General features: G+C 49.8%; 1 protein-coding gene and 1 long non-coding RNA gene across 4 annotated transcripts in view; one reads left to right on the forward strand and one right to left on the reverse strand.

Annotated features, from left to right (window-relative positions):
• The window catches only part of RALY (RALY heterogeneous nuclear ribonucleoprotein), an 81,657-nt gene extending 72,778 nt beyond the window's left edge, over window positions 1-8,879 (forward strand). For 2 of the 3 annotated variants that reach the window (XM_065921844.1, XM_065921841.1), the window contains 8 exons: window positions 1,026-1,290; window positions 2,395-2,467; window positions 2,652-2,699; window positions 4,692-4,858; window positions 5,558-5,671; window positions 5,879-6,075; window positions 7,282-7,330; window positions 8,526-8,879. In XM_065921844.1, the coding sequence (XP_065777916.1) occupies window positions 1,035-1,290; window positions 2,395-2,467; window positions 2,652-2,699; window positions 4,692-4,858; window positions 5,558-5,671; window positions 5,879-6,075; window positions 7,282-7,326 (900 nt within the window). In that variant the 5' untranslated portion in view covers window positions 1,026-1,034 and the 3' untranslated portion in view covers window positions 7,327-7,330; window positions 8,526-8,879. The remainder of the gene's footprint in view (window positions 1-1,025; window positions 1,291-2,394; window positions 2,468-2,651; window positions 2,700-4,691; window positions 4,859-5,557; window positions 5,672-5,878; window positions 6,076-7,281; window positions 7,331-8,525) is intronic. The other variant, XM_065921845.1, reaches the window with a different exon arrangement.
• LOC136159522 (uncharacterized) lies at window positions 4,801-7,267 on the reverse strand. The gene is made up of 3 exons (XR_010661476.1): window positions 6,752-7,267; window positions 6,119-6,213; window positions 4,801-4,879 (listed from the first exon to the last, which is right to left on the reverse strand). It is a non-coding gene; the product is annotated as an uncharacterized lncRNA (long non-coding RNA).
• Window positions 8,880-13,880: the final 5,001 nt, after the last annotated feature.

The following is a 13,880-nucleotide window of genomic DNA, read 5'->3' on the forward strand; positions in this document are numbered from 1 at the left end:
CTGTAGTACTGTTGACCCTTAGTACAGGGTTTAATTCGTGTTTAATTTACAGTCTGCCTCCTCCGTATCCACAGTTCTTCCACACCTGTGGATTCAACCAACCACAGGAACCATGGGCCATGGGCAAGTATTGTAATATTTACTATTGAAAAACATTTACATAAAATGGACCCATGCAGTTGAAACCCATAAAATTGGTTCAACTGTATTTAACTTGGATTTAGCACTGGAAAGGAGAGTGATAAATTTGATACAAATGGGTTTTATGGACCAGTGACCTGGGTTTGAATGCCTGTTCCTGGCAGGTTAATGAACTTGCTGGAGTCTGTTTTTGTAAAATATGAATGATAATGATGCCACTTAGGAGTCTTGTAATTATTCAGTATTGCACGCCACCCTTAGTGCTCAGTGAGGTTTAACTCACTTTTTAAAAATGGCTGGTTCTAATAAAGACAGCCATGGTCCATGTCTGGATCAGACGATACATAATATGATACTGTTTTAGAGCAAACATTACTTGCAATTACCCCGTGACCTCTTTGCTGTGGTTCTACATTGAAGGAACAGAAGAAAAACTGTGGAAGATCTTCAAATTTAGATCCTTCAAGGGGTAACATTCAAAATTAGCATTAAAGGAGTGGGTTTGAAAGAATGGAAGTCAATATGACACTTTTGTAATGTTATAAACCAATGTGTAACCTTAATTAAAAAAGAATTGAGTCAAGCAGACAGGGTTCAAATTCGTGTCCTGTTATTCACTGGCATTGTGACCTCTGGCTGCATTTCCTCCCATGTAAAATGTCCCGGTTCTGCTCATCACGTCAGCATCATATAATAGAACATAGGTAAAGCACCTGTATGAGGTCACCAGCCAGTGAAATAAGCACAGGTGGGGAGGCTGGATGTGACAGGGGCATGTGTGTAGGAAGGAACAGAGTCATGCAGTGTACAAGCCAGGTTGTGGGTCATGAGCAGCCCATGAACCCAGCCCAGATCCCAGCCTCACAGTGGCTTGCTTTCTTCAGGTGGCCAACATGTCCTTGAAGATCCAGACGAGCAACGTAACCAACAAGAATGACCCCAAATCCATCAACTCTCGGGTTTTCATTGGAAACCTCAACACGGCTGTGGTGAAGAAGTCAGATGTGGAGACCATCTTCTCCAAGTATGGCCGTGTGGCCGGCTGTTCTGTGCACAAGGGCTATGCCTTTGTCCAATATGCTAATGAGCGTCATGCCCGGGCAGCTGTGGTGGGAGAGAATGGGCGAGTGCTGGCCGGCCAGACCCTGGGTAAGCATCTCTTCATGGCCCTGCCCCGGGATTTCTCCTGGGCAGGTGCTGACCCACGTTCTTTAGCTCCCCTCTTATCCCGTTTTCTGTCTTGTCCCCCATAACCCACTACCCCCGTCTGAGATGTTTTAACATAAATAGTTATTAAGTTAATTATGTTTAAGTTGTGGTAGTGCCTGTGTGGGAGAATTTTAGAAGTTTCAGGCAAACACTTCTGTCCCTGCTTTCACAGTGAAAGGGTTCCAGTTAAAATGCAGATTCCCCAGAGAAAGGGGAGAGTGGACTAGCATAGCCTCTTACGTTGGGCTGCTTTTGGCTTGGGTTAGAACCCATTCTGAGAGCCAGGAGGAGGGGAGCATAAGGTGAAGCTTGGTCTTGGTGTTACATGCGTGTGATGTGGCCACATTGGAAGCAGGTATAGTGTTTGTATATGTTCACTTACTTCTGTGTATTTGTGTATGTCTGAGAAGGGATATGTATATGTGTATTGCTAAATATGTGGTATGTGTATGCAACTAGTCACGTGGAGAATATGTGGACACACACCTTACTTTCTGGGTATATATGTAGTGCCCAGCCAGCTTTTTTTCAAGTATCAGAATGTACTTGATTTACCAAGTGTTTATTGAGTTCCTGAGATTTGTTGAACTCTACTCTAGACATAAAGATGTTCAGTGAAAGATTGGTGTGAATGTGCACCGTCTCATTTGCATATGGTCTGTTACATTTAGGATGCTGGAGCCAAGTGTGAGTGAAGTTGAGTGTGTGATCTTATTTCCTGGATACGTGAACATATGCCTGAGGGTGTGTGTTTGATGTCTGTGCTTATGAGAGAGAGCTTGGGAATGCATATAATTTGATGAACACTGTGTGTGCGTGTATGATTGTAAGCCTGCATATGTCTGAATGTATAAGAACATGTAAAGTTATGTGTATGTAATGTATGAGTCTTATTTATGAAGACCTCTGTTGTCCGTGTTAGGGAGTACAGTCCATGTGCATCTCGTGTAAACACTTACATTGCTGTACATGTCCATGGGGGTGATGGGTGTATGGGCACTGATAATATATCAGCATCTGACTCTGTCTCTTCCCTCCATACAGACATCAACATGGCTGGAGAGCCGAAGCCCAACAGACCCAAGGGGCTAAAGAGAGCAGCATCTGCCATATACAGGTGGGGCGCTCTGTCTTGTTTGTCTCTGTCTGGGTGGGATTGGTCCCTCTTTGCACAGAGGGAGATTTGGTGGTAATGGGATGCCAAGCCTAGAATTTGGGGAGGTGTTTGGAGATGAGGGCCTGTGGAGAGTGGGCTGAGTGGCCATCTCTAAGCCCCGGCCCTCTCCCCTTTGTTTCCCCAGTGGCTACAGCTTTGACTATGATTACTACCGGGACGACTTCTACGACAGGTGAGCGGGGGAGGGGCGTGCCCAGGCATGAAACAGCCAAGCTGGAAGGGTTCTGAGAGATTGCTGGTGCAGCCCACTCAGTCCTCCAAGTGGGAACTGAGGCCCAGAGTTGTGGATAGTCATCTTCCCAGGGCTGCTCCACAAGTTGGTGGCAGAGCTGGGACTAGGGTCCAGTTGTGTAGGTGCCCAGGCCAGAGCTCTCCCCGGCCCACACGGTCTCCCAGCTCTCTGACTGCCCCTCTTCCTCCTGGTCCTGGGGTGAGACCTGATGGGACTGGCCAGCCAGGGGACATATACATGTAGCAAGTTGGAGCGCGGGGCCAGGTGAGGGGAATTTGAGCCCTCACGCTGCTGTGCAGTTTCCTCATTAACTCCCCGAGTGTCCAGCCAGCTGAAGGCACCGCAGCACTCAGCCTGAGCCGCTTAGCCTTGTGTTTATACCCAGGGGGCCGGCCCTCCTTGGGAAGTCTGAATTAGTGCCTGGTAGGCTATGACCTACCCCCAAACCCACCCAGACCCCAACCTCCATGGCACCAGCCACATTCTTGTGGAAATCATGGTGGGGGCTGGCCCAAACTTCTCCTTCTACTTCTCTGTCTCCCTCCCACCCTCTCAGCCTTCCCCAGGCTGTCCAGGCAGAACAGAACCTCTCTGAGTCTCAGTTTTCTCACCTGAGAGAGGATTCAGGAGACAGTGCAGTGTGGTAGAAAGTGCCCTTGCCTGGGAGTCAGAAGACCTGGGTGCTGATCTCAGCTCTGCCACTGAAGGAGTTACATGACTTTGGGCACATCCCCTCCCAGTCTGAAATGGGCTTGCATCAGGTGATCCCTCAGGGCTCTTCCAGCTCTGGGATTCTGTGGTTCAGAGATTCTGACCAAGGCCAGAGCCGCCCCCTCCCCTTAGGGGCAGAAATGCAGGGTCTGGGACTGGATCCATTCCCAGAGACTCTCCATCTCCAGCCATCGTCACCCCAGGGCAGGAGCTCCCTAAACGAAGGAGTTACCTAGGCATGGGTCATTGCATTGCCTCCTGTCGGCAGGTTTCCTGGCTGTCATCAGGACAGTGATGCTGCAAGGAGGTGGTAGGAGCAGCAGTGGTGGGAGAAACCCCTACTCAGTGTACGGGAGCTCCTGCCTGATAAGGAAAAGAAGCCCTCCTGGAAAGGGCTGAGTGATGGCTTCGGGGGGCAGCATACTGTCTGGGACAGAGGGTCTGACTGAGCTGCTCAACCTTGATACTCCACTGGGCCTCCTGCTACCACCCCCCACCCCCTAAGTGGAGTGAGAAGGATATGGTGATTGGGAGCCCAGAATGAGGAAAGGGGCTTGGAGTCCACCCTCATGCCTCTGAGGTCATAGGCCCATTGAGTTGAGTGAGGGTCTCAGTACCCTAGCCTTTCACCTATCACAACTTTGTGTTTTAAACTAAGTTCTCTCATGTTCTACCCTCACGGCAGTCTTGTGGGGATGTGAGAGGACAGAATTTGGGGTGGTCATCCTCCCTAGGCATGTGGGAAAACTGAGGCTCAGGCAGGTTGAGGAATTGACTCCCACTCCCACACCTCTGTCCAGCTGGGCATTTGTACTGCTTTAGGGAGATTTGCAAACTCTGACCAGAGCTTAGGGTGCAAGTTGACCGAGCAGAAGGCAAGTCAGGTAGCTGAGCAGGCCTGGGCATTAGGGTGATCTAGGAAGTCTGTCTGGGGGCAGTTCTCAGTTTGTTCCTCTGTTGAATGGGGCTGTAAACCCCTGTCACCTCCCCTGCCCTTACTTAGCCTGGATGGTAGGAAAGGTGGATGTAGTAAGGATCCCAGTAGCTGTTGAGGTCCAGAAAGGCCTTCCTTTTCACCCTAAGGACTTACTGGGAGCAGGCAAAGGTATGCAGTACAGGCTGCCCAGCCCTTCACCAGCCCTACATGTGTTGGTCTAAGGCCACAGTGCCCCCTGCTGGCCACAGGCCATGCTGCAGCCTCTGGCCCATTTGCTCTCACAGGCTCTTCGACTATCGGGGCCGCCTGTCACCAGTGCCAGTGCCCAGAGCAGTCCCTGTGAAGCGACCCCGGGTCACCGTCCCCTTGGTTCGACGTGTCAAAACCACCATACCTGTCAAGCTCTTTGCCCGCTCCACAGCCATCACCACCGGCACAGCCAAGATCAAGTGTGAGTGACTCTATCTTCTTCCTAGATAATTTTCATTTTGTCATTAGCAAAATAATAGAATCGCATTTTTTTACATTGGAAAATAGATAAAGGAACAAATCTCCCACAGTTCTGCTGCTCTAATACAACCAAGTGAGTATTTTCATGCATTTCTACGAGGAAAAGACTAACATTTGTGGAGGTGGGGCTGTGTCCAGTGCTGTGACTTGGAGTTCAGTGAGGAAATAGTGTCATCTTTTAGTCGGGACAAGGACAGGTCCACACAAGTTTGCTTCCCCACAGTCATTCTGGTCTGCACATGTGGCCAGGCACTCAGGAAATCTAATTGTAAAGCACTCACATTTACATATCTTGAAAGACAGATACCATCCTATAACATAAGCAGAGAAACATGCTTGCTCAGGTGCCCACAGAGGTACACACCACACACCTCCATTTTATCCATCCCTGTCCCTTTCCTGGGGGTGGGGAGGAAATCCTGGCCAGTCACTGTAGGATTGGCCTACAATGGCCTCCAGAAAGTCTCAGGGGGTGCCGCAGGCAGCTCTGGCCTCTCCCTGGCCAGAAAAAAAGACCATGGACGAGGACCGTCTCTGCCATTGGCCTATCTTCCTGCTTGACAGAATGGGGCTAAGATCTAGTGTTAGCGTCAAGCTCCCAGCCCTCAGTTGACATCCCTGTACTTCCCTCCACTCTCAGTAAAGAGCAGTGAGCTGCAGACCATCAAGACAGAGCTGACCCAGATCAAGTCCAACATTGACGCCCTGCTGGGGCGCTTGGAGCAGATTGCCGAGGAGCAAAAGGCCAATCCAGGTCAGCTTCCAAGGGTCCTTGCCCAGATCAGTGAGCAGGGGCACAGGGCAGAGCGTGGGGAGGATGGTGCATGGGGCAGAGAAGGGGCTGTGGCCTCCGATCCCACCTGGATCCACCTTGCTGAGGCCTCGGTTCTACCAAGGTGCTCCCCTGGGCAGGTGCCCCAGGTTGAGTTTTATTCTCCCTTCCTCATCCCTTTCCCTGAAGATGGCAAAAAGAAGGGCGAGAGTAGCAGTGGCGGCGGCAGTGGTGGTGGCAGCGGCAGCAGCGGTACTGGTGGCAGCAGCCGGCCACCGGCCCCCCCGGAAGACACAGCTTCTGAGGCAGGCACGCCCCAGGGAGAAGCACAGGCTCGAGACGATGGTGATGAGGAGGGGCTGCTAACACACAGCGAGGAAGAGCTGGTGAGGGCCTGCCTTGGGGGGTGGCTGGGACTGGTCTGTGTACCTCTGGTTGCAGGAGGGCTGCAGGGAGTAGGGGGGGACCTCTTGACTGCTTGGTCGCCCTGTGCGCTCCGTCCTTCCTTGCCAGGGGTTCTAATCCTGTGAGGAAGAGGGGGAAATGAACAGAGAGTACTTAGCTCTTTCAGCTGTCAGTCAGAAACCCCACAGAAGACTGTGGTGGCCCTCTCTATATCCCAAGGCCCATTCTAGACTCCCATCTTCCACCTGAGTTGGAGAAGGGAAGAGTCAAGGGCTCATGGCCTGCAGAGTTCCAGGGAATAGGAGAGGGGGATTGCTTGGGGCAACCACAGGGAGTGCAGGGGTCTGCTCCACCTGAGAATTTTCTAAAAGCCATTGTTGCCTGAGCTTGACTCAGGCTATCTCAGGATGGAGCTAGCAAGCTTCCTGTTTGGTATTGGAATTCTTCAGATTGAGGCAAGGAGCTCCTCTTAAGTTAGAAAGGTCGACCAGATTCTGAAGGCGAGGTGTGCCTACTACTCCTCTGCCTCATACTTACTGAGCACCAGGCCCTGTAGTTCAGTTTTTAACTTCATTTGACCTTAACAGTAGCCCAGAACTGTTTTACTTTTGTTACATTTACCCCATGAAGAAACTGAAACTCAGAGGAGTCAAGTACCTTGTCCTGAGGGTGGAGGCAGTATTGGAGCCTGGACTTGAGAGGGTCTTCATATGGCTGGGTCCTGGTATGAGGATAGATGGGTTTGTGGCCATAACAGTGGAGAGGTCTTCCTCGTGCCCAACCTGTCTCTTCTTATTTGAACCTAGCCAGAGACCCCATTTTACTCTTTTCAGGCATAGTCTTCATAAAGGTCCTAATGAAGGCTTAGATGTTTCTAAGATGGGGAGCTCACCAGTCTACTAGGCTTTCGGTCTGCTCCAGTCTGAGAAGGTCTTTCTGTGGAGAATGTGTCCCCTGCCACACCTAGAACTTCTTGACTGATCCTTTCTCTATCCTGAGGGGCCCTCAGACTACCTTGTTGGAATCCCGAGACAGCCTTATTTATTCATTTAGACTGGTCCCGTACTTAGTCCCTTTGACTGTCCCTCCCCCCTTTCCAAATGTGGTCTCCATATATGCTCTGGGCCCCAGGGCAGGACAGACTTGCCTTGAGTGATGTGTGGTCCTTTGTTGTCTCCTCCTTTCAGGAGCATAGCCAGGACACAGACGCGGAGGATGGGGCCTTGCAGTAAGCAGGTATGGGGGTCCTGGTGGGGAAGGGTGAAGTGTAGAGGGCCTGCCATGAAGTAGACCTGGCAGGGTAGTGCTGTGTCCATCAATGAAGGCTCTCTGGTCCCCCGCCATCCTGTCATGCCCATTTGTGATGGGGCTTGGTGGGTCGTGGATCAGGAATCATGGTTGGGCTAGCCAGGTCTACCCAACAGGAGTTCCCTCAGCATGTGTCCAGCTGCGTTTCCTGTCCCCACTTGTAAGGAGCTCTGAGTCTAGTGGAGGAAGACAGACCATTACCACCCAGTGTGAGCAGAATGACAGGGATTGGAGAGGCAGGGCGTGAAAGAGGGGTGCGGTGGAAGAGGTGATGTGTATCCGAGCCTGTTGAGGACTGAGGGAAAAGCACCTAAGGGAACACCTTTAGCAGGGGCAGAACACCTGCTGTCCTTGGTGTGTGGGAAATGGGCCAGTCTCCTGCAGCTGCAGTCCCAACTCTGCCCAGTAGGGACAGGGAGCTGCTCGTCCTCAGAGGGTGGTGATTATGCCAGCCTTAGGGGCTGGGGTTGGATCCTGTTGGGAGGAAGTGTCCTGTGTGTCCCAGCCCCGCAGGGTTGTGATTGTGCCAGTGTAATAGATGTAGAAACTGACACGCTGAAGAGGGGAAGTAGATAAAGCTCATATCCCACAGGATCCCAAGGTGGTCATTGGTGGAGCCTAGATTCTAACCCATTGCTGTGTGGCCTCAAGGCTCACTCTCTGGTTGGTATTTACCACCCTGCTTTGCCCCACCCTAGAGGGAAGCCAGGCCACACCAGCTCTGCCCAGACTCTGCCCCATTCCTTTGGGGACCCTTTCCAGGAAGGGTATGACAGACTTGGGTGGAGGAAGGTCTCAAACAACAGAGATATCTTTATGCATGACACACTCGTGCTAGGCAGTCTTCGTGATTTGTTTTACCTGGGAGGCTAAGTTGTACCTTGTTCAGCCAGTTTGAAGGAGAGGTGCTGGGGACTTAGGTGAGGACATGGAGGCTTAGGGAAGGAGGAGATTCACCCAAGGTTTCATGGCCACAAAGTTGGGAAGCCAGAGTGAGGGCACAGGCATACCTGTGTCTGCAAAAGCAAGCGCCATTCATTGCACTCTCGTCTTCCCAGCCCATGTTACCTAGAGCACAGAGGGGCTCTTCCTCTCAGCCTTAGTTCTCTCTTGTCTCTCTCAGTCTGACAGGAGCGATGGCCACCCGCAGGAGAAAGGCGTACACTGTACCAGGCCTCAAGCTGGGCACCCACCCCTGGATAGCACCCCCAGCGGGTCCCAGAGGAGAGCTGGCTGCAGGCACCACCTCCCTCACGTGTATCAGCCAGTGGCGCGTTCTCTGCAGGTGGAGTTATCAGCATCCCTTCCTCACGTACCCTCCCTGTTGGCACTGCCCAGGCCAGAGGGCAGAGCACAGTCTCCCTATACTCTGCCTCCCTTCCCCAGGACATTCCCAGGCTTGGGGTTTTTCTATAGGTTTGGAGGGGGGTGGGGCCCACAGGGAGGGGACCTTGACAATAAAGAGATTGGATCCCAACTTGCTCTGAGATGGGATGGTTGTGTTTTTTTGTGAAGGAACCGAGGGCCCCCTGTCCAACCAGAAAGCAGGTCTGCTGCATGCCCTTCTGTTCTCCCCTTCACTCCTCCCTGCCAGAGAGCGTTGTCCACGGTGCCAAATACTGATCTTCCTGGGCGGTAGTGTCCATGGCTAAAACGGGGATTAAAATGACCAGTAGTGTTGTTGGGGAGGGTCAAATGTGTCAGTGCCCACAAGAACACTGGTTGAAGTACCAAACGATTTTTGATCCTCTTGGTCAGGCAGTGGTAGGTTCAGGCCTCAGTCTCAGTAAGTCTGGTCTTTCCCAGCTTTAAAATGACTCTACAGTTCCCCACTTTCTCCTCTTCTGGGTCCTGGCTTAGGACACTTGTTTTTTCACAGGGATCTTGGGCAGTAAGGGGAGAGAGGCTAGTAGCTGAGGCCACGAGTCAGAGATCGAGACCTGGACTGAAAAGTAACCCTGAGGAACTGGTCAGTCTGGAGAGATGAAGAGGGTGTCCAGAGGAAAGGGTTGCTGGAAGCACCTGTACCCTTGAAGGGCCCTTGCTGCAGCATAGCACTCTGGTCCCTGAACCTGTGGTCTGTCCTTGCACCCAGAAGGTCAAGCCCAGCTTTTGCTGACCCTTCCTTGCACCTCTGTCTGTTCAAGGCAGGGAAGGTGCTGCCCTGGACTGGGACTTGGGCAGAGTCTAAAGAAGGGGTTTTGGTGCCTGGTGAACATTACACGAAGACTGACTCCATGTTCCTGTGTCCCCACAGCTTAGTGCTGTGTGTCCATTGTACTGTATATAACACTTCCAGATTGCACAGGGCCTACTCAGTATGCTGGACTGAGGCACTCACTTTTCAGAGCTGGGGGGACAGGTAGAACAGCAGGGGCCACGTGCTTGCTTAATATGCCAGGCATAGAGGCCACCAGAAGAGCAGAGAAAACCCTTGCCAGGGTTGGAAGCATATGCCCTACCCAGAGGCCCTGTCTAATCACCCTGGGACCAGGAAATACCCTGGAGTAGGTATCTGGATTCCCTAACCTGGCACCCTGGAAAAGCTCCAGAACTACTTCAGCCACTAAGAAAGCCCAGAGTTGGGCCCTTGAGTCGGGAGGTTCACATCCACAAAACCCTGCACACACAGGCCTGTCCTCCCTGTGTCTGGGACCAGGAGAGCTCCGTAGGTTTCATTTTTCTTTCCAACCTTTGAAAAACAAAAGATCATGAAGAAATGTGATATCTGATTCTGCCCAAAGGACTGACATTCTCTAGATATTTTCAAGATCTTAAAGTATCAGTTGTGATCCTAGTAGATTCCCATTGCTGTTGGGTTTCCTGGATTGGGAACTAAGACTCTCCCGCCTGTACTGCTGCCAGTAAGATTTGTGACCCTAGCAGTTCTTTTTCTTTGCCGGGTCTCAGTTTGCTCATCTATGTGAGGGGTTGGCCTAGACAGTTAAGTGGGCCTTATTTCAGTTGTGTAACAAACCACTCTGAAATTTAGTGCCTTTAGTGAACATTAATTTGCTTCTGATTCTGTAGCTTGGCAATTTGGGCTGTGAACCAGCTGGGTGATTGTTCTGCCTGTCTCATCTGGGCTCTTGTGTGGCTGAAGTGAGCTGGCAGATTACTGGAAACTCATTGGTCCGAGATAGCCACCCACTTGTTAAGTGGTTGCACGGTGGGGGCCACATGCCAGCAAGACAGGCAAGCACTGATATGTAGGTGCTCATCAAGCTCCTCGTGTGATGCTTGTAACATTCCACTGGCCAACACAAATTGTATGGCGGAACCCAAATTCCTCTTTATGACCATAACTTGCTTTTAACCTATCTCGGGCTTCATTTCACTTGTCAATTCAAAACATTCAGTAGCAGCTGCTAGAGTGAGTGCTTTCTGAGGATTTGGAGCAGTTTTTAAAGACTATTAGGAAATAGTAACATGATAGTTTGGTCATGTTTTTTATGGGCAAGCAACTGAAACATGGCTCTGTGAGTGTCAGGTGTTAGCCAACCCTGGCTAGGTCATATCTTGTCCCACGTGCTGTGCCTGGTTGCTCAGTCATGTCTGACTCTCTGCGACCCCACGGACTGTAGCCTGCCAGGCTCCTCTGTCCATGGGGATCTTCAGGCAAGAATACTGGAGTGGGTTGCCATGCCCTCTTCCAGGGGATCCTCCCAACCCAGGAATCGAACCCAGATCTCCCACATTGCAGGTAGATTCTTCACCGTCTGAGCCACCAGGGAAGCCCCCATAAGGACACTGTATATGCAGTGGGCCATCTGATGAAACCACAAAAATAGAACAGCAAAAGATTCTGAGCCAGCTGTTCTGAGTTTGAATCCTATTTGGACCACTGATTGGCTTTGGGTAAATCAAAATCCCTCTACTACCTGTGGCCACAGTCTTCATAAATAATTATTACATAACAACAGTAAACCACTTCTGAGGGTTTGTTATTAATCTGAAAGGCACATTTTACCCTAAGTTAATCTCCACAGCCACTTTTTAGGTGGATGTAGTGTAAACTGAAATTCCTCTCCCAATTCCTGTGACAAGCCTCTTCCGGCTCTCCTCCTCTACATAGTCAAATTTCCTTTGTTGACTCTTCCTCTTACGCTGGCACCTCTTCATCATTTTTCTGTATGAGTTCCTGGCTCACCAAACCCATGGCTTCAGACTTTACATTCATGCCTCCACCATCTCTACCTCTAACTCCATCTTTCCCTGGAGTGCCAGGGGACATAGAGAGACCCACCTGATAGCTGCACTTTGATGTCCACAAGGACCCTCAGTTGAGCCCTGCCTTCCCCATCTTTGGGCTTCCCAGGTTGTGCAGTTACAGAGAATCCACCTGCCAATGCAGGAGACACAAGAGACTCAGGTTTCCATTCTTGGGTTGGGAAGATCCCCTGGAGTAGGAAACCCACTCCAGTATCCTTGGCTGGAAAATTCCATGGACAGGGGAGCCTGGCGGGCTATATGTAATCCATGGGGTTGCAAAGTTGGGACATGACTGAGACACACACATGATGTCTTTATTTTCATGAATCCTGCATCTTGGAGAATGGTGTATTTGTTTACCCTATTGCTCATGTCAGCAGCATGTTAATTTTTCCAAAGTACGTCTTAGCTCTAACCTGCTTTTTGTCCCACTCCTTCAGTAGGTTAAGCCCCTTTTATCTCTTAAAGACTTACAATAACCTAACTAGTCTTTCACTTCCCATGTCTGCTCTTTCAGTTCAGTTCAGTCACTCAGTCATGTCTTTTTGTGACCCCATGGACTGCAGCACACCAAGCTTCCCTATCCATCACTATCTCCTGGAGTTTGCTTAAATTCATGTCCGTTGTTTCAGCGATGCCATCCAACCATCTCATCCTCTGTTGCCCGCTTCTCCTCCTGCCTTCAATCTTTCCCAGCATCAGGGTCTTTTCCAGTAAGTCAGTTCTTTGCATCAGTTGGCTAAAGCATTGGAGCTTCAGCATCAACATCAGTCCTTCCAATGAATAATCAGGACTGATTTCCTTTAGGATTGACTGGTTGGATCTCCTTGCAGTCCAAGGGACTCTCAAGAGTCTTCTTCAACACTACAGTTCAAAAGCATCGACTCTTCGGCGCTCAGCTTTCTTTCTGGCCCCAGCTCTCACATCCATACATGACTAATGGAAAAATCCTGTCTTTGACTAGAGGGACCTTTGTTGACAAAGTAATGTCTCTGCTTTTTAATATGCTAGGTTGATCTAGACCTTTAATAGGTCTCGGTTGGCTGTAGCTTTTCTTCCAAGGAGCAAGTGTCTTTTAATTGCATGACTGTAGTCACCATCTGCAGTGATTTTGGAGCCCAAGAAAATAGTCTGTTTCCATTGTTTCCCCATTTATTTGCCATGAAGTGATGGGACCAGTTGCTGTGATCTGTTTGTTGAATGTTGAGTTTTAAACCGGCTTTTTCATGCCCCTATCACTTTCATCAAGAGGCTCTTCAGTTCTTCACTTTCTGCTGTAAGGGTGGTGTCATCTGCGTATCAGGCTATTATTAATATTTCTCCTGGCAATCTTGATTCCGGCTTGTGCTTCACCCCACTGGTTAACCCCTATGTATTCTGCATAGCTCAGCTCAGAAGTCACCTTTGTAGACACCTTCCTGGCTTGAGTTAGTACCAGCCCCTCCCATGTGCTCCTTTTATTACAGCTCTTAGAGCACAGGGTCTGGAGCCCAAATGCCTGGGACCACATCTTCACTCCTTATTAACCAACTGTGTGGCTCCTTGGGTGAGTTAGTTATCCTAAGTCACCATTTCGTCTGTAACATGGAGATAACAGTGTACCTACCTCAGAGCATTGCTGAGGAAGTGAATATATATATAAGCACCTAGAACACAACCTCAGACAAATTAGGGATAGTACTTAGGCAGTACTATCTTATGTATTATATAAATGATTACTTAGGAAGAACACAAAGGGAATTCCCTGGTAATCCAGTGGTTAGGACTTGGCACTTTCACTGCTGAAACCTAGGTTTAGTCCCTGGTCAGGGAACTAATCCCACAAGCTGTATAGTGCAGAAGAAAAAAAAAGCCCAGATTCTGGGCCCTGAGAGAGACATCTGTCATAGTGAGCTAGGACTGAAAAGTGAAGCAGTCATAACTCTTGAGGCCAAAACAGTTAATGATAGTCAAGTTGTTTCTCAGCATATTAGGTTTGACCAATATCTCATGTAATATTTTGGGTTTAATTTGGTTCCTGGCTCACTTCAAAGTTCATGAAAATCTGTACAATGAATATAATTTTTAAAAGTGCCCATTAAAATGGTGATGTTCAATAAGAATATCTGTTAATACTTATCCTTTACAACAGCTGGTTCTCCAGTGGTTTCAAATACTGTGTTTAAAACAGAAACCACACTTAAAGCAAGGGGCAGTAATTAGAAGATTCTTGAGTATCTGTTACCAGGGAAGGTTTGAAGGGACAGGACCCACAGCAATCACAGGA

This window comes from Muntiacus reevesi, chromosome 2 (genome assembly GCF_963930625.1).
Source record: "Muntiacus reevesi chromosome 2, mMunRee1.1, whole genome shotgun sequence".
In the NCBI taxonomy this organism is placed as follows: Eukaryota; Metazoa; Chordata; class Mammalia; order Artiodactyla; family Cervidae; genus Muntiacus; species Muntiacus reevesi.